At 38.0% G+C, this 19,852-nt stretch overlaps 1 protein-coding gene across 1 annotated transcript in view; it reads right to left on the bottom strand.

Annotated features, from left to right (window-relative positions):
- Nucleotides 1–15,530: 15,530 nt before the first annotated feature.
- The window catches only part of LOC140773906 (uncharacterized), a 35,202-nt gene continuing 30,880 nt past the window's right edge, over nt 15,531–19,852 (bottom strand). The window contains exon 3 of the mRNA XM_073116687.1: nt 15,531–15,913. Within this exon, the coding sequence (XP_072972788.1) occupies nt 15,830–15,913 (84 nt within the window). The 3' untranslated portion in view covers nt 15,531–15,829. The remainder of the gene's footprint in view (nt 15,914–19,852) is intronic.

Consider the following 19,852-nt stretch of genomic DNA (forward strand, 5'->3'; position numbering starts at 1 on the left):
ATGTCGTGCTATACATGGACATGCATACATGTTGTTGTATGATGAGCAATAAACCACTTTCAATTATGTGGACTCGTCTACAATTAATTGTTGGCTTTGATTTGTTCTCTTATACCAGAAGATTGATCCATGGAGAGCGTAGATACTTCTATTGATGTCTAAAATCAATAATGCAACTATGCAAGTCAGGAACATAGGGATGAGTATTATGGGTGGCAATTGGATCGGGTTAAACGGGTTCCAGTCGAGTCAACATTATCTTGACATGAACACGACACAATTAATAAACAGGTTGCATTTTATAATCATGAACATGATCTGATCAATAAATGGGTTGCATTTTGTAATCACGAACACGATCTGATTAATAAACGGGTAATACAATCCGACCCACCTAACCCGTTTAATAAACGGGTCGGGTTAACAGACACAATAACATAATCCGTCTAACCCATTTAATATAAATCATATATAAAATTCAATATTTACTAATTTATCATATATAAATGGTGTATTATACAAATAAAATAATATATTTTCAACTCAAAACTCATACATCAAAATTATAATTCTAAACCATAACAAAAGTCCATACAATGGAGTTTAGAACAAAGTTCCAACTCCTAAATAGTGTATCATACATTCATACAAATAAAATAATATATTTCCAACTCAAAACTCATACAACATTAAAATTATAATCCTAACAATTCACCGTAACAAAAGTGCATACAGTGGAGTTTAAAACAAAGTTTCAACTCTTAAATAGTGTATCATACATTCATAAAAATAAAATAATATATTTTTAACTCAAAACTCATACAACATCGAAAATACAATTCTAATAATTAACTATAACAAAAGTCCATACAACAAAATTTGGAGTTTAGAATAAAGTTTCAACTCTTAAGCCTAACAAATTATATGGAACACAATTTAGCAAATTCATACAAGTTTTAGTTCTAACTCTCAAATATAACAATCTCATGACAATTAGGACAAATTTTAAAGTTTACAATCCATTAAAAATTACAAATAGTTTAAAATAAGCAAACACTAACATTAAGCCCTCAATTTTATTCTCCAAGGATCATGGCCCTATCAAAAAGAACAAAAGAGAACGTAAACAAATAAAATATAAGATATAGAGAAAAAACTTCACTTGCATTAGTCAATGAGAATTCACTAGATTTAGATTTGTGCATTTGAGCATTCACTAGATTTTACAACTTCACTTGCATTAGTCATTGAGTCCAAATTTGTAATATCTTCTGTTAGCTCCTCTGATACTACCAAATTGTCTATCATAATATGATAAAATAATTAGTAGACTAAACTTTTTGAATATTTATATAAGAAAACAATAAATATACTTACCTCTAGTATGAAACAATCAATCTCGAGTATAAATTAAAGCTTCCATAGTCTCAGGCTTTAAATCACTTCTATATTGATCAAGTACTCTATCATTAACACTAAAAGCAGATTCAGAAGCAACCGTGGAGATAAGAATACTTAATATATCACATCCCATGAGAGAAAGATCTAGATATCGAAATTGATTGAATTTCCAATAATTAAGAAAATCTAATTTAGAATTTCGATCAATTCAAAACTCTTCTAGATACAATTCTAATTGTGATTTTTGTGATTTAGTCACAAACTAAAAATTCTCAAATGAATCAAACTCCTACATAAAAAAATCATTATTCTAAATATGTAAAGAATATTAAAAAATATAATAATAAGAACATACCAATGGTACTAAATTACATTTATCATAGAGTTGTTATCTTTAGTATCATTTGAAACTTTATGTAAAGTAGCTGAAGATGTCACATTAGAAACTTTAGAAGTGCTCTGAACATAGTGACAAAAAAGAGCGAATAACTTCTTGTGGACATTTATCATCTCATAAGAAGAGCCATAGAGTTTGTTACATAAGAATTTCACAAAATATACTTTTAATCGTGGATCTAGAATGATAGCTATCGCTAAAATAATATTGTATTATTTCCAATATTTCTCAAATTTTACATTCATCTGTGTGGCCATACGACTAAGAAAATTATCTGAGTTTTGCATACCTTCCATTATATTCAATTGGATTAGAACTACCTTTAAAAAGTACAAATTTGTTGTAGGATATATACATCCAAAAAATAAAGATGTAACATCATAAAACAACTTCAAAAACTTACAAATTTTTTCAGCTTTACCCCATTTTTCTTGTGATAAACAATACTTGTAATTTGAATCACTCGATTGTAAATAAAAAAATACATGACGATATATATAGCACTTTTCTTCTTATGATAAACAATAGTTGTAATTTGAATCACTCAATTGTAAATAAAAAAATACATGACGATATATATAGCACCTTTCAAGCATTAGATAAGTTGAATTCCATTTTGTAAGCGCATCCTGTCTCAATCATTTACTGTTATTCAAAGAAACTTGTTTAACATACTCAGCAAATCTCTATTTTCTGATTTGTGACCCCTTGACATATTTGATGCTCTCTCTGATTTTGAATACAAAATCATTTATTTCTTTTAGACATTCTTACACTATTAAGTTAAAGAATATGAGCACAACAACGAATATGAAAAAAATTACCATCACATAATAAAGCATCATTCAACATAAGTTAGCTTCTCAACAACTCAACAAACAAATCATTTGTAAAGGTATTATCAAGTGTTATAGAAAATAACTTTTTCTCTATACCTCACTTGGTTAACAATATATAAATTTTATCAGACAAAGCTATTCCAATGTGTGGGGTTAGCATTGTACAAAAATTTATAATTTTTTTTTGCAATACCCGATTTTCATCAACAAAGTGTGCCATGAGACATAAATAATCATCAGTGGTAATGGAGGTCGATAAGTCAAATGTTAAATTCATATTTCTAGGAATAGAATGTAATCAATTTTTGAGTTTATCCTTCTCCCTTCTATATATTTTCAAAGCATCTTCCTTAGCTGTATTTGTACTAATATGTTTGACCTCATCACATAAGTAACTATGCAACATTCTAACTCTTTCATAATTAACAAATTGAAAATGCAATTCATGCTTAACAATTATCATTGTTATCAATTCACAGTATTTTTTCTGATCAAACTTAGAAACTTATAAATATATTGATCATTTTGATTTGGCAAGGAGTAATTAGCCTATATCTTTAGTTTTCAACTTTGGACATATATGTATATGACATTTCATATTTTTTAATCTCATACTTACTATTTGATATGTATACAGCACCACACAATTTACATTTGGCTCTCTTTAACCCATCTTTTCATTTTGGTAGCTCCACAAACACTTTCCAAACATTGGATGTTTGTTTTCTTTTTCTTTTACTACTAGAATTTTGTCCATCTACTCTAGGAGGAGGAATCTTAATATTTTCTTCATCTTTAGCGAATATCTCCACACTATTATTAACCATAACTAAAATGAGAGCAAGAAAAATAATACTATGACATGGAACCAAAGTAGGAAACTAAATTAAATTAAACTAAATCAAGTGACATGGACTTGACTAAACAGATTTAACAAGAAATTAAAAAATAATACAATAAAATAAGTAAATTAAATAATAATCAGTAATTAAACACTTCAAACCAATTAAAAAATTCTGAGGGAAATAATATTCATCAATTCTTCTTAAAACAGAGATTGGAACATATCATGATATCATAAAATATAGTAAAACATTATAGTAAATTAGTAATTAAGCAAATCTAACAAACCAATTAAATAGATCTAAAATATTGCAATAAAAATATATTAATGTGCAAATATTTATAATTAAAATTAACTAATCAACACCTTGTCTCCCACATTAACTTAATTAATCTTATAGCAACAGAAGTTAATGTTATAAACTTATAATGGTTCAAAATATGGTGAAAAGCACAACAAACTATAACTCCTATAACATCATGTCACTAAATATTGTCTATAAGGTGAGTGGTGAATATTGTGAAATGGATGCAAGTAGAATCCTATAACAGCAATGCTAACAAAATATGTGTGCAAGCATGTCACTAAATAATAAATAACAACAATATGTGTGCAAGAATTTCTTCATACTTGAGAAGATCCAACGATATAAGGCAATATTACTCGTCGGCATGAGGAGATCCGACGGCGTGATCGGCGTGAGGAGTGAGATATGGCGACTTGAGGAGTTTCGACGGTGTGAGGAGATCTGATGGCGTGAGTGAGCACGAGATCAGATAGCGTGACCGTCGTGAGGAGTAGAGGTGTAAACGAACCGAGCCTAAGCGAGTCAACTCTAGGTCATACTCGGCTTGAAATCAATTTTGAGCCCTATTATGTTGTTTAGGCTCGGCTCGGCTCGACTCAACTTGAGTCGAGCATAACCAAGCCCAAGCAGAGCTCGAGCTTGATTAGAGGATGACGAGGTGGTGGCAGCATGGACGGCTGCTTGCCGAAGGAGGAGTAGGAGACCGATAAAGGAAGCCGACAAAGATGAGGTGACTTGCCGATGGAGGAGGAGGAGGAAGCAGACGGAGAGGAGGAAGTAGAGGAGGCTGCTGAGCCGCCCAATGTCGATGGAGGTCGCCGAAAGAGGTTAGAGAAGATGGTCGATGGAGGAAGAGGAGGTGGCGGTAGCTTGTCCATGGAGGTCGACGGAGAGGAGGAGGCCTGATAGGTGAGGGTGGGGTGAAGGTAAGGGTAGGCTGGGTGAGGGTGATGGGTGAGGGCACGGGTGGTGGCCTGGTGGGTGAAGGTGGGGGTGTGGTGCGGGTAATGGGTGACGTGATGGTTATTGGTGGGAATGAGGGTAAACTGTAAAGGAGCCTATCGAGCCGAGCCTAATCAAGCCGGCTTCAATTTAGGCTCAGCACGAAATTTAAATCGAGCCTCAATTTTGAGCTTAGGCTCGGCTCAGCTTGAACCGAGTCTAATCAAGCCCAAGCTTTAGTCAAGCCAATCCTGAGCTCGAGCCCAAGCTGCTCGTTTAGTTTGACACCCCTAGTGAGGAGTGAGATTCGATAATGTTACTTGGTGGCATGAGGAGATCCGGCGGTGTGAAGAGTGAGGAGTGAGGATTGAGGACTAAGGAGATCTGTTGGTGGCGTTACTTAGTGTGAGGAGTGAGGGGTAAGGGGCAATGCTGTGAGGAGTGAGGAGTTTGGAGTAAGGGGTAAGGGGCGATGACATGAGAAGCTCAGGGTAAGGGACGCCGATGTGAGGAGTGAAGGGTAAGGGGCGATGGTCGACGACGTAGTGTGATCGGGCAATGGCATGGGTAAGGGGCAATGACGCTTGCCTCTTGGAGTTGGGGAGTGGGGATTTAGTCACATGACATGTGTTGGGTGTTAGGGTTAGAAAAACTTATATATATATATATATATATATATATATAGAAAAACTTATATATATATATATATATATATATAGGTGGGTTGACTCGACCTGTTTATTTAAATGGGTTAAACAGGTCAAGCGAGTTAGAGGTATAAACCCGAACACGACCCGGTTAATAATCGAGTTAGGCGGATTAACCCATTTATGACCAAACCCGATTAACAGTCGAGTTATCAGGTTAGGTCAATTTTTGCCACCGTTGGATTAGTATACCTTTTTTTGGGAACTAAAAGCACATTCGTGATTGAGTGACAGCCAATTTTGGTTTAACACACCACCTATTGCTCTCTAATATGTTTAATTAAAATCGTGCCAAAATATGATTTCTAAAAGTTGAGGCTCCAAGGATTTATTATCTATATAAGATTTATAAGGCTGATAATATAAACTACCTATTAACTCACCGATAAACAAACCAAGGAAGGTGTTGTTAGAGCCACCATGCCCCAAGTATAATCATGCCTTGGAATAGATGCTGTCTATCTAGGAGATCTTGAACTGTTTTAGTCTCATACTAAAATGAGTCAAGAAAAGAAAGAGACTTACATTGATAGCCTCCTACAAGTTTGCTTGAGTGTATTTTTAAGCATCCAACGGTTGATCCTATTAGAGCAAAGGGGAAGAGTCAGATTTGCTTCGCGCTGCTTCGATTGGATTCCATCAATTTGAATTCTACACTATCGAATGGTCATCTTAGTAAACTTCAAATTTGACCGAGCCAGTACGCACTCAACCAAGATCAATGTAACCTTGAAATAGAAAGTCCTCAAGTGGGATTTTTCGATGTTTTTTTTGTGAGATTTATGACTCAGTTTGTTTATGCTTTCATCTTTTGGAGTCATATGAATTATTGGAGTTTTAGATTTACTATGTGTGGATTGGAAAATACTTCGAACACAATTTTTTATGATACATATTTTTTTATTCAACTTGTGGACTTTAACTTAGATTGGTTTGTTGACTAATTGCTTAATTGCTTAATTCTTTTTTAGACTAAACAAATTGATACAAAACTACGAAAAGGCAACTTGGATGATTTGTGGTTGGATCTGATAATTTTTTTTTTTTTTGAACTTGATCTCTTTCAAAATTATAGTTGATTTGTTTCAGATATTTGGTTAGAACGAGGCAGAACGGTATATATTCAAAGTTGCGGTGGTGGTCAAAAGGTGGCGGACAAAGGTAGTGGTTATAACGCACACCCACACGGCACGTACGGCACACAAGACAGGTCAAGCGGGGCCTGTCACGCACAGATACACTCCTGTGCACATATAATCATGACATCAGCAAATAAAACATGCTAACATATTCATGCTCATATAATCCATCACCAAATAAATCATACTATTAACCAAATAAACCTATCAACATAAGAATATTCAAGTCCATAATAATATACACTATACCACTACATAATCTAGTAGGATCTACACAGACCACGACAAACCATCAAGATACAGCTAAAACAACTGATACATGAGTGTACTATAATCTGACATGTATTATACAAATCATCATTTGGTACAAAAGTACAAATATAATAAATAACGATACAACTCAATTTCTATACAAATTATCATCTATACCGTCTCGCACTTATAGCTCACCTCATCATTCTAAAATATCTTCCTAGGATATCTCATGTCGCTATTACGTACTATATATTTAAGAGGGGTTAGAAAAAAGAATAAAAAGAGTCATAAGCAAAAGGCTTAGGGAATAAACCTTACCCCAAATCAGTGATGCCAAATAGAGAGTAAATCATGTACTGGATAATATGAAACAAAAAAAAGCATCATGTCATGAATGAGTATATGAATGTGTCCTCAATAATATATAAATGAAAGGTAGATACTATGCCATAATTGATAAAAGAATATAATTCTCGACAACAAATAAATAAATTTCTATGTCATACCATCAACAGAACTCTCTTAATATGACACGTATGATGCATGCTGACCATGACCATATTGATACTAAATGCACTCACATATGACACATAATGACCACTTGAAAATCAAGTATATCAATGATAGTAAAATCATATACATTTCTCAACATCTCAATCATCAATGTCATCTCTAAATGTCATCATCATACTAGACTATTATGCACGGTCAACATCCGGTACCCGGTCTCATAATCTAGTTTGAAGGCTCAGAGCATACCCTACCAACTGTTAAGGGTATCTCAATCATATAATCATACCCTGCCAATTGTTAAGAGTATTATCATTATCATCCAAACCTGGGTTTCCAACTAGCTGATAGAAACTACATGAGGATAACTCGCCATATATGTCTTAGCAAACGGCATGTGTCCAAATACCTACTACGCACACAAATTACTGACCTCAGACGTAATACCAATAGGATCGCGACTATATCGAGCGATCAATCATCTTTAGGCACGCCCTAATTCTCGCGCCCACTTGAGTATTCTCATGCTTTCTACTAACTATTTTATCAATCAGATTTTATATTTTCCTTCTAACTGACAAATCATATGCATTTTATCCAGTACTATAGTAAGTCATGCATATTAGAAATTTAGGTGGATGATGAGTCAAAAGAGGTATAATGCGGTGCAATCTTGAATCATACATCTATCACATATATACTCATGCTAGTCTATTAGATGCATACTATCTCGGTATAATGTCATAACAATATAATCATATCTAATTATCTTTATATATCACTAGTATACTCATATCCTGGATCAGTCTAATCAAATGAATGATAAAATATGCTCAACTATAATCATATCGAGATAAGATCATATAATCATGCTGAATGTCAAAACATGCAAATACATAATAAAATAATATATCCTAATTTGAAAAAAGTGTCTAGGGGATAAGACTTTACTTCTGATCAGAAGACAGAACCATATCTCCATCACATCCGTCAACTTAGAATCAACTCATCACTTGTAGGGTCCACGGGGTCTCAAATAAGGGGTTTGGGGTTTGAAAATATTTAAGTAACATTAGTTAGTCGTTTATCCAATTAGAATTACTTCAAATAAAATATAAATGTTTATTAGGTTTAAAATCACTTCTTTTATTTTGTACATAACTAGATCCACATCATAGGTACGATTCAAATACTATAATTATACTATTATCGTAAAATGCTAGTTATAATATAAGGAGAAAGATTTGTTTCTTTTTATATAAAATATTCTAAATATATAACTATAAAATAAAAGCTAAATAATTATAAATAAGATATAAGTATAGACAAGATCTATTTTATAATAAATTTTATAATTCTTACTCAATCTTGATTAATCAGTAATTATATAGTCTTTACTTAATTATACGAAATAATAAATAAATAATTTAATTAATTAATAAGACTAGTATATTTTTCTACACACAACAATATATAATAAATTGTTAAAATTACTTAAAATGTATATATTATGAATATTAGTACATAAATCAAATAATTATAATTTACAAAACTATCCATTAATTTAATAGAAATATAATACGATCTCTCCTCAATTAGGTTTGATCTATCTCATTATCAAATCTGGGCAGAATCCTGCATAAAACTTTAAAAGAGTATTCCTAAAAATATAGCCGTTGGATCAATGTGAAATTTTGATAGGTCGTAACTCTGGAAAAGAGCTTTCAAATCTAATTTTAGGTGAATCAGACGGCGGGATCTGGAGATATCTTTGGATAAGTGGGCAACTATTAGAGAGTCTAATCTGCAAGATTCGGATCAGAATGTGATTTCGGATCCATGGATGGAGGCACGAAATCCTAGGTGGAATATGGAGATGGTAGGCTAGAAGTAATGGGTGGCACTAGGTGGCACTAGCAAGAAAGGTGATGGGGGAAGAATTATGGATAGTGGAAAAGGTTAGAGCGAAAGTAGAAAGATTTGAAGAAGGGGGAGGAGTGGGCCACCCCTAAGGGACTAGGGTGAGTAGCCCCGATCGAGGGAGGCTAGAGGCGGCGGAGCCATGGGATGAGGGAACGAGAGAGGAGAGGAAGAAGATTATGGCAAAAACTCAATTCATTCATCATCCCCTTTTTGGTTGCCATCCACACCTTAATAGGCTAACCAAACAAGTCAAAAATGATAATTATTAACTTTAGAAACAGTAGAATTTCATCGACCGTATTCGAATACGGTCGAACGCATTCGAATGCACAAATTGCGTTCTCTGTCGATGTAAACGTATGTAGGCGTTCGCATGCGAGCGTTCGAACGCACATTTCTCGTTCTCTGTATTTGTATATGCCTGTAGACGTTTGCAAGTGCATTCGAACGCACCCACCCACGTTCAAACACAACCTACAAAAATCTTATTTTTTTTCTCTAAATAAAACACTAACACAATAAGAAAAGATATATCCATGCTCGGGACGACATCGGTGAAGTCCGAATCATATCAATCCACCATGCTTTCACCACCTTGTCTTCATGGTGTGAAATTAGGGAAGTGATCCATGATATCTGACTCGAGCTCCCAAGTAGACTCGTCAGTGGGCTTGCCTAGCCCCGATCAACACTTCTGTATTTAGATCCATGGCGCTGTCTCCTACGGCCTAAGACTTGGACCGGTTCAGCTAGGCTACCTTCCTCTATTAGTTCGGTAAGGTCGAACCCACATGATTAGGCTCAATCTGGGCCTTCAATGCCGACACGTGGAAGACCAAATGGACTGGGGTTCCTTCAGGTAGGTCCAACCGGTAAGCTACTGGACCGATTCGTTGTAGCACTCTATACGACTCGTAGTACTTGTGACCCGGCTTCTAGTTCAAAGTTGGCCTCAATGTGGATTGTCGATACGGTTGGGCTCGAACGAACATCAATTGACTCACCTCAAACTCAGTGTCAGCCCTTGTCATGAGTTTGCTTCATGCGGTTTTGAGCTGATGCTAGGTGAATCTTGAGCCGTCTCAAGATTTCATCTCGGTTTGCAAGTTCCAAGTCGAGCTCGGTCCGATCCGATACTGTGAGTCTATCATAGGCACGCAAAACAGGAGGAGTGTGCTTATAAACCGCCTCAAAGGGGGTCATGCCGATGCTAGAGTGATGAGCCGTATTGTAAGACCACTCGGCCCATGAGAGGAATTTGACCCAATCCCTTGGTTGGTCCACCACAAAGCAACGCAAGTATTGCTTGAGTCCACGGCTCACCGCCTCGGTTTGGCCATCCATCTCGGGGTGGTAAGCTGAACTAAGGTTGACTCGAGTCCCTTGCAATCTAAAAAACTCGGACCAAAACTCGCTGATGAAGATGCGATCTCGGTCTGACAAGATCGTCCTCAGCATCCCATGCAAGCACGCCACTTCTCGAACAAAAATTTCAATAACCTTCTTCGCTGAAAATGGGTAAGTCAATGCTATCAAATGAGCATATTTGCTAAGCCTATCCACCACAATGAACATCATTGACTGGCCTCGAACCTCTGATAGCCTCTCGATGAAGTTCATGAAAATGTCCTCCCAAATATGCTCTAGTATAGGTAGCGGTTGCAACAGCTTGCTTAGTTTGAGCGTCTTTGACTTTACTCGTTGGTAGATTTGGCATTCGCACATATATTTCTTCACGTTTGACTTCATTGCTGTCTATGTACATCTTTGGGCCAGCCGCTTATAGGTGCATAAACCCCTTCGTGGCCTACTATAGGGGTATCATGGAAGTGTGCCACCAATAGTCTCCGCAGCCCCTTGTCCGCGGGTACCTTGATCCGCCCGTGCTCGAGTACCAACCCGTCACACTCCTCGTGCTCGAGGTGGCTCGACGAGTTCTCTCTCAACTCCTCCATGAGTCGGACCAGATCTCGATGCTCTGCACTAGCTCTTCACAGATCTGAAAAGAAAGGGAAGGTTGGTGCTGAAAAGAAAGCGAGCTCGCTTGCGTTTGGTTGGCGCGAAAGGGCATCGACGACTCGATTCTTGATCCCCTTTTTGTAGACTAGCTTGTAGTCATATCCAAGGAGTTTCATGATCCATCTTTGCTGTGCCAGGGTGTGCACACGTTGCTCCATGAAGTAGGGTAAGCTACGCTGGTCCGTATGGATAGTAAACCGTCGGCCAATCAAATAGAGTCGCCATTTGGTAACGGTGTCTAGAATTGCTAGCATTTTGCGCTCGTAGGTGGATAATTGTCGCGACTGGTTCGACAATGCCTTGCTCATATATGCCACGAGCCTACCCTCATGCATCAAAACAGCTCCAATGCCTGCACCTGAGGCATCGCATTCCATTACGAAGGGCTTGCTGAAATCCGGCAAAGCCAAAACCGGCACAGTAGACATATCTGCCTCAATGCTTTGAATGCCTCCATCGCTTTGCTCGTCGAGTGAAACCCTCCTTTTTTAAGTAAGGAGATCAGCGCGGCAGCCATCTTGCTGTAATTGGCAACGAATCGCCAATAGTACCCCATCAACCCAAGGAATCCCCTCAATTCCCACGGATTAGTGGGAATCAGGCCAGTCTACCATGTGTTTGATCTTGCTTAGATCGGCTTCTACTCCTCTCACTAAGATTATGTGACCCAAGTATTCCACTCGTGGCTCACTCCAAAGGCACTTGCTTATCTTGACTTTCAATTGGTTCGATTGCAAGATATTCAACACCTTACATGCCGCAAATGTTCGCTCCAACTCTTGTTGTACACCAGAATATTGTCAAAGAAGACGAGCACATACCGATGCAAGAGCGGACGAAAAATGTCATTCATCAGCCCTTGAAAGGTCGCCGGTGCATTGGTGAGCTCAAGCGGCATGACTCGAAACTCGTAGTGGCCATCGTGAGTTCGAAACACTGTTTTGTGTACATCTTTCGGGTCAACGCGAATTTGATGGTACCCTACTCTTAAGTCAAGCTTGCTGAAGTAAGCCGACCTTGTGAGTTCGCCCAGCAACCTAGTATTGGGTACTGGTCTTTGACGATGATTGTATTCAAGGCTCGATAGTCGACGCAAAATTGCCAACTCTCGTCTTTCTTTCGAACAAACAGCACCAGCGATGAGTAGGAGCTTCTACTCGGCTGGATGATCCCTTGCTCTAGCATCTCGACTACCAATTTGCTGATCTCCTCATTTTGGACATATGGGTATCGATACGGCCAAACATTGGCTAGTTCAACCCTTGGAATAATCTGGATTCGGTGATCATGGTGACGGGTCGGCGGCAATCCTCAGGGCTCATCGAAGAGGTCACTGAATTCCTGTAGCAGTTCCTTCATGTCAGCGAGTATTCCATTGGGTGATGGATGTTCTGGTTCAGCAATAGCTATTTGCATGAGTAGAGCCCGGTCTCCTACACATGGAAGCCCAAACAACGTTGCAACACTGACCCTTGCCGCAGCTAATTTCCATCTAGCAGTACTCTTCGACCATTCCTCTGAAATATAAGTGTGAGGTTTGTAAAATCAAATGTCATGAGCCCCAAGCTTTGAAGCCATTGCAAGACGATGTCGACATCCTGCAAGGCCAACGTATAAATATCTAATGTGAAAGTTTGGCCTTGCACCTTCAACTCCACGCCTCCACAAATAAAATCAGCTCACAATGTGGTGCCATCTTCGATCGTCACATCGAACACGTTTGTGGGTTCCAACTCAAGCCCAATCTTCCGAAGAAGCCTCTCGTCGATGAAGTTGTGAGTGGACGCGATGTTAGTCAAGATTCTCACCTTAGTCTTCTTGACTACACCGTTCACCCACAAGGTTTTTGGTGTGGCTGTCCTAGAATAGGCGTGGAGAAAGATTTCGACCATAATTTCTTCCACGGGCTACTCCTCTGCTACTCCTTCTTGCTGTTCAACCACACCATCATCATCTTCAACTGCAATCTCATCCATAGCTTCCTCCAATCCATTTATTAGCATCACCGATCCCATCGGTTTGGCGCAGCGATGTTCAGGTACGAACTTCTCATCACAACGAAATCAAAAGCCTTTGGCTCTTCGCTCCTCCACTTGAGCAGGTGTGAGTGCTCGACCCTGTGAGACCATGTGGATTCAGTTAGCGATGTGTTGACCCTCGGTTGGCGACATAAGGGATACATGTTTTATATCTTCTAATCAGATGTGAGTAGTCTTATCCCCTAAACGTTTTTCTCAAATTAAGATATATTATATAATTATGTATATGCATATTTTGGCCTCCAGCATGATTATATGATTTTATCTAAAGATGATTTTAGTCAAGGATATTTTATCATTTATGTGAGTAGACTGATATTGGATATGAGTATACTGGTAATATATAGAGATGATTAGAGATGATTATACTGTTATGACTTTATGTCGAGATGATATGTAGCATGAGTATGCATGTGATACATGTACAATTGGAGATTTTATTGCATCATACATTTCTTTTGACTCCTCTTCCACCTAAATTTTTGATATGCATAACTTGCTATAGTACCGGATAAAATACATGTGATCTATCATTTAGAAAGAAATGCATGAGTTCTTATGAATAAGATAGTTGGTAGAAAGCATGAGGATACCCGAGTGGGCACGAGGGTTAGGGCGTGCCTAGAGTTGATTGATCGCTCGACATAGTCGCGATCCTATAACCTTACGTCCAAGGTAAGTAGTCTGTGTGCGTAGTAGACATTCGAACATATGCCATTCGGTAAGCATGTGTGGTGAGTTATCCTCGTGTGGTTTCTATCGATTAGTTGGGTACCCAGGTCTGGATGATGATGATATTCTTAACAGTTGGCAAGGTATTATTATATGATTGAGGTACCCTTAACGGTTGGTAGGGTATGCTCTAAGCCTTCGGGCTGGATTATGAGACCGAGTATTGAGTTTTGAATGTGCACAGTAGTCTAGTATGATGTTGACATTCAAAGATGACTAATAATTGAGATGTTGAAAAATGCATATGATTTTATTATCATCTGATATATCCTGATTATCAAGTGGTCAATATACATAATATGTGGTTGCATTTGATATCATAGCATGATCATGGTGGGTATACATCATGTGCCATATTTAATAGAGTTATAATGATAGTATGACATAGAGATTTATTTATACATTGTCGAAATTATATACTTTGATCAGTTATGACATAATATCTACATTTCATTTATATAGTATTGATGATACATTTATATACTCATTCATAACATGATGCTCCTATATGATTTATATTATCTAGTACATGATTTACTCTCTGTTTAGCATCACTGATTCGAGATAAGGTTTATTCACTGAGCCTTTTGCTTATGACTCTGACTCTTTATTTCTTTTCTAACCCTCTTAGATATGTGGTACGTGATAGCAACTTGAGATATCTTAAGAAAATATTTTAGGATGATGAGGTGAGCTATAGGTGCATGATAACATAAATGATAATTTGTATAAAAATTGAGTCGTATCGTAATTTGTTATATTTGTACTTTATTGTATCTAACGATGACTTGTATAATATATGTCAGATTATAGCGTACTTATGTATCAATTATTTTAGTTGCATCTTAATAGTTTGACACAACCTATGTGGACCCTACTAGATTGTATAGTGGTTTAATATATATTATTGTGGACTTGGATGATCATATATTAACAGATTTATCTAGTTAGTAGTATGATTTTCTTGGTGATGGATTATATAAATAGAAATATGTTTGCAAATTTTATTTGATGATCTCATAATTATATAGGTACAAAAGTGTATCTATGCGTGACAAGCCCCGCCCAACCTGTTGTATGCACTGCGCATGCCATGTAGGCACGTGCACGCCCATGTGCCAATACCTAGGGGGCGGGGGGGATTACACTAAGAGATTTGGGGTGATTGACTAGTCGAGAGGGGTTAGAGGCTATGCTGCCGAGGTTGTGGCTGCTGTTGTTGGCAGGGACAACGAGATAGGAGATAAAAAGAGCTAGGTCAAAGAAGTTCAATTTATTCTATAAAGCAAATATGGTGCGCACCTAGCTACTTATAGGTGGCCACGGTACAAGTCAGTCCGACTAGCCCGATGGTATCAATGTAGCAAAGCAAAGGACATCCTCTTGACATCTCCAGATTATAAGTGAGAATCTGCAAAAATAATTTCTCTAAGCTGCTTTCTATATCTTTCAACATTTAAAGTTAAAAATAGCGCATTCTGGGAAAATTAAACAAATAACTATATATAGAAGCGAACAAAGTTACAAAGCATAACTATGTAATAGACCATAAAGCCCAGTATATAAATCCTAGGAAGAGTTCTTATTAGAAACTTCACTCCCTCCTTTTCGGGTAAGAACTTTTTTAATATAGGTAGCTACCAACTGCTCTGCGAGGCAATCTTGAGGAAACCCATACAAAATATTCGATAACATGAAGCTCCCACAGATCTTTCATGAATCTCTACAAAGATTTTATAGACGCATACAAACTTGAAGATCTTTAATGATCCTGATCATTGGCTTTGTTTAATCCCGTATGTATCTTCAATACCACTACTCACATTTTTCCTTCTCTCAGCTATCATATTGGAATATGCCTGGGAAATCAGAAAATGCGTGAGTTTAGTTTGCACATTAGTTGGAAAATAATAATAAAAAACAAAGAAAGATAATCAGATAGCTTAACTCCTACTTTGCTCAACTTTTTCTACTCCACGTAAGCATTTAAAACTAAGCAAACAGATCTATTAAGCAAGAATTCATAGTTTTCCTCCTTTTTTTGAAAAGAAAAAAAAAAGACTTCATGGTTTTCCTTGTAACTACTTTTCCTCTGTAAAAGACATGAATCACCAAATAAAAAAGTAAAACATATATGCTCTAAGAAATGCTAAGTGATGGAGATAATATTAAAATAATGTTTTTCTGAATTACAGGAATCTAATTCTTCTTTACAAGTGGACAAGAAGACTGCACATAACTACTTTTAATTTCCTTTCACAAGAGAAGCTCCATAACAATAGAACGTTATTTAATTAGAAATATATGCAGTCAGGAAATTAAATTAACATACTTAAGTTCCGAGTCCATCTTTGTCCATGTATAATACAGGATATCAATAGAAATAGCCATGAAATTGATGCAATACAATGTTCGAAATATTGAGTATTGGTTGTCAGTTTTCGATATCAAGCTACTTTTTAATTAACTTTCTCTTACTCTGCCACTTACTTTATCTTCTCTCACAAATTGAAAAGTCCTTCCCACTCTCCTCCCCATATCTATGAAGTCCACACTCTGGGGAGGGAGGGAGGGGGATAGAGAGAGAGAGAGAGTAGGTGGTAGACACAAGGAGGGTTTGTTTTGGGTGGATACGACCCGACCAATCAATATTTTGCTGCTCCAGTAGATATCCCACCAAAACCAATCCGTTGACTGGTTTCGGTTGAGATCGAGATCCGCTATGGCTGATCCTATCTATTTCAGCCAACCCAAATCGAGATCGGCTGAAACTATGAACCATGATGCTACATATAAATAAATGTTCTACAAAAAACAGTTGCATTCTCAGAGATGATCATGAGGAGTTTCCAACCTGAGATATTCCTGTAATGATAGAGGACATAGCAGTGCCACCATGAATTGTTTGTATGAAAACTGCAAACAATACAATGCCCTAATGGACCTATCCGGAACTCCTATTGTATTTCACATGAATCAAACAGAAGAATCTTATTCAGTTCTTTCAACTCAGCAATATGGAAGATATATATCCATAATCTAGGCCCACCTTGCCCTACGAAAATCACATTAAAATCTGTAGCAGTACCCCAAATTTCAGTAAAATTTGGAATTTTATATTTGAACAAGCTATATGTAGATCAGATGTTCTATAAGAAAATTTTGATTATTATTATCTAACTAGGACTTGTTGAAATATTTTCTCCAGGCATGGAATGAAAAAAACTAATGTAAGGAGTGTAAGAATAATTTGATCTTCTTCTACCTGCAGATTAAGATACTGCGGCTAGGAAAAATAATTGTAGTAGTTTGAGTATGGAAACATTCATGTTAACATTAGATACACCAGAACAAGTACCAATATTATTTCAGCAAGAAAGAGATTACAATTAAACAAAATTTCAACAGGTCTAAAAGATCCAATGAAGAGGGCAAAACCTCCTAAATCAGGCCATTATGGAGTTCCAAATTTCACTTCCTAGGAGGACAAATAATTCTCTGCTGTCTCCAACAGAAAATTCTTGAAAAGTGATTCATGACCTCACTATTGCTGATATCAGGAAAATTAGGTCGGCCATTAAAAGATGTCCTATGCCTAGTAATGGAGTAACAACCTTAAGTAATCCACTTTATTCATTCCTCTCCAGGATTCTTTTCATCAGCAGATACTAGAAAGGGCAGTTGGTGAGGAACAAAGTAAAGGGAAACTTGATTGTTAACAAAGTTCATTGATAAATTGTATCATGCACTAAGATTATAACACCAAGGCATGGCACAATCCTATCAGCATGACAGCATATCAGGATCCTCTTTGCATGAATCATGCTGAGCAGAAGACTCATGCTGCTCCTGAGTGGCATCACACCCACAAATAAAGATGAAGAAACAAAAAAGAAGAGCAGAAAAAGGATGGGAGAAGCAACCAGCTAGGTTGAATTTTCTGTTAGGAAGAGGAAAATAAAGGTTGACTTTCAGCCAGTGTTGGACCTGAGCCCAATCCAACCTTCTTAGTCCCTTGTTCCTCCCTCAACCAAGCAATAATGGACTTCTCTCTCTTCTCACTCAATTTCCTTACCACCATCGCCCCTCCTACCATAAATACCACAGCAGGATCACTCTTTGGTGCTAGCATGTTGTTGGCACGAGATGTATTTTCAGGCACACAAACTTTTGTGCAGCACTTTAATCCATAAAGAGTGATATAAGAAATACAAGAATGTGCAACTATATGAAACAACACAAAACTTTGATGATAGTATCAAATTCGAAGAGCACATGGTGTGGACACCACCATTCGTCATGCTTTGCTTATATAAAAGCTTATAATCCTCTTTTTATGGGGTAATGGATATTTTGAGAGTTTTCACATATTGAGTGTTTGTTGGTGGATTCCAACGTTGGTAGATTTTGACATCTTGGTTAGTGGATTTCTTAGGTTTAATTATTTTTCCTATTTGTTCTTCTCAAATTTACAATCGAGAAGTTGTCCTGCATTAGCTTTAGTATCAGAAACAATCGTTTACCAGTTTATGGATGCTTCACCGCCTAAATTCTATGCTGCGCCATATCTTTTATTCGTCAGATGAATCGCTCTACGAACACTAGAGCACTACGAAATTCGTCGCCTGTCAACATCAATATCCGGATCCGAGTTACACGAGATCACCTTTGACAAAAGGAACCATTACCATTGCTAAATCTCCACGTTAAGTTAGAAAATCATCAAAAATAAGGTTTATTAATAGATCATCTTCTTTTCTTTTAGCCATAGTGGATCGGATTCTTGCCCAAAAGGCTGACCCACTTACCCATAATCCACACCCATTTAATTCAACCCATCGCCCACCAATTCTTCTCCTAGCCGATCCCACCTCCAAATCTCCTCATCTTCATCCTCTCTAGCCCTAGCCTCCACCTTCACTTACCTCCACACCATCATCTTTACCAACATCGTTCCATTCAACGACCTACCGCTGATCTCCACGGACGACGCCGCCGCCCTCCACCGCGACAGCCGATCGTCTTCCTCAACCCTCCCACCCCGTCGCACTCTCAGCCACTGCCTCACTGTCGCACCACCGCCTTCATCGACGCACCACCACCTTCACTGCTGCGCCACTGCCGCCATTTGCTCCCTACAGCCTCTATCGCCTACGCCACCGTCCTCCTCGGCCCTGTCGTACCCTGTGGTACTAGCGGCAAGGACAACCACCACTGCTGCCACCACTGCCACCACCGCAACCAATGTTGTCTACTACCACAGCCACTACCACTGCTACCGTTGTAGCCATCGCCGCTGCTACTGTTGTCAGACTACTGCCACTAGGGCTGTCAGGCTTGACAAGCAGCTCGGGCTCGGCTCGGGCACGGCTCGGGTGAAGCTCGAGTCCGGCTCGGCTCGATCAGAGCTGAGCCGAGCCCAAGCCATCATAATAGGCTCGAAATTAATATCGAGCCGAGCCCGATAGGCTTGATAGCCTAACTCCCTATGACTAAGGACACGTGGCATAAAGAAATATTGCCACGTGTCCCTCACTAACTCATTCTCACCCGTAACACAACATTCATCACCCTCACCTACCCCACCCTCACCAACCCTCACCTACCCCACCCTCATTAATTACTTCACCTTTCCCATCACATCACCTTCCCCATCCTCAATTCCCCCACCCCACCCTCACCTTCACTCTCACCCTCATCCACCCAATCACCACTCCTAACCTCACCCCACACGCCGCCACCTCTTTCCTCCCCATCGGCCTCCATCGGCAACGACGGCAAGCCACCACCACGGCGCC

Source organism: Typha angustifolia, chromosome 13, assembly GCF_048772165.1.
Source record: "Typha angustifolia cultivar Huaian chromosome 13, ASM4877216v1, whole genome shotgun sequence".
In the NCBI taxonomy this organism is placed as follows: Eukaryota; Viridiplantae; Streptophyta; class Magnoliopsida; order Poales; family Typhaceae; genus Typha; species Typha angustifolia.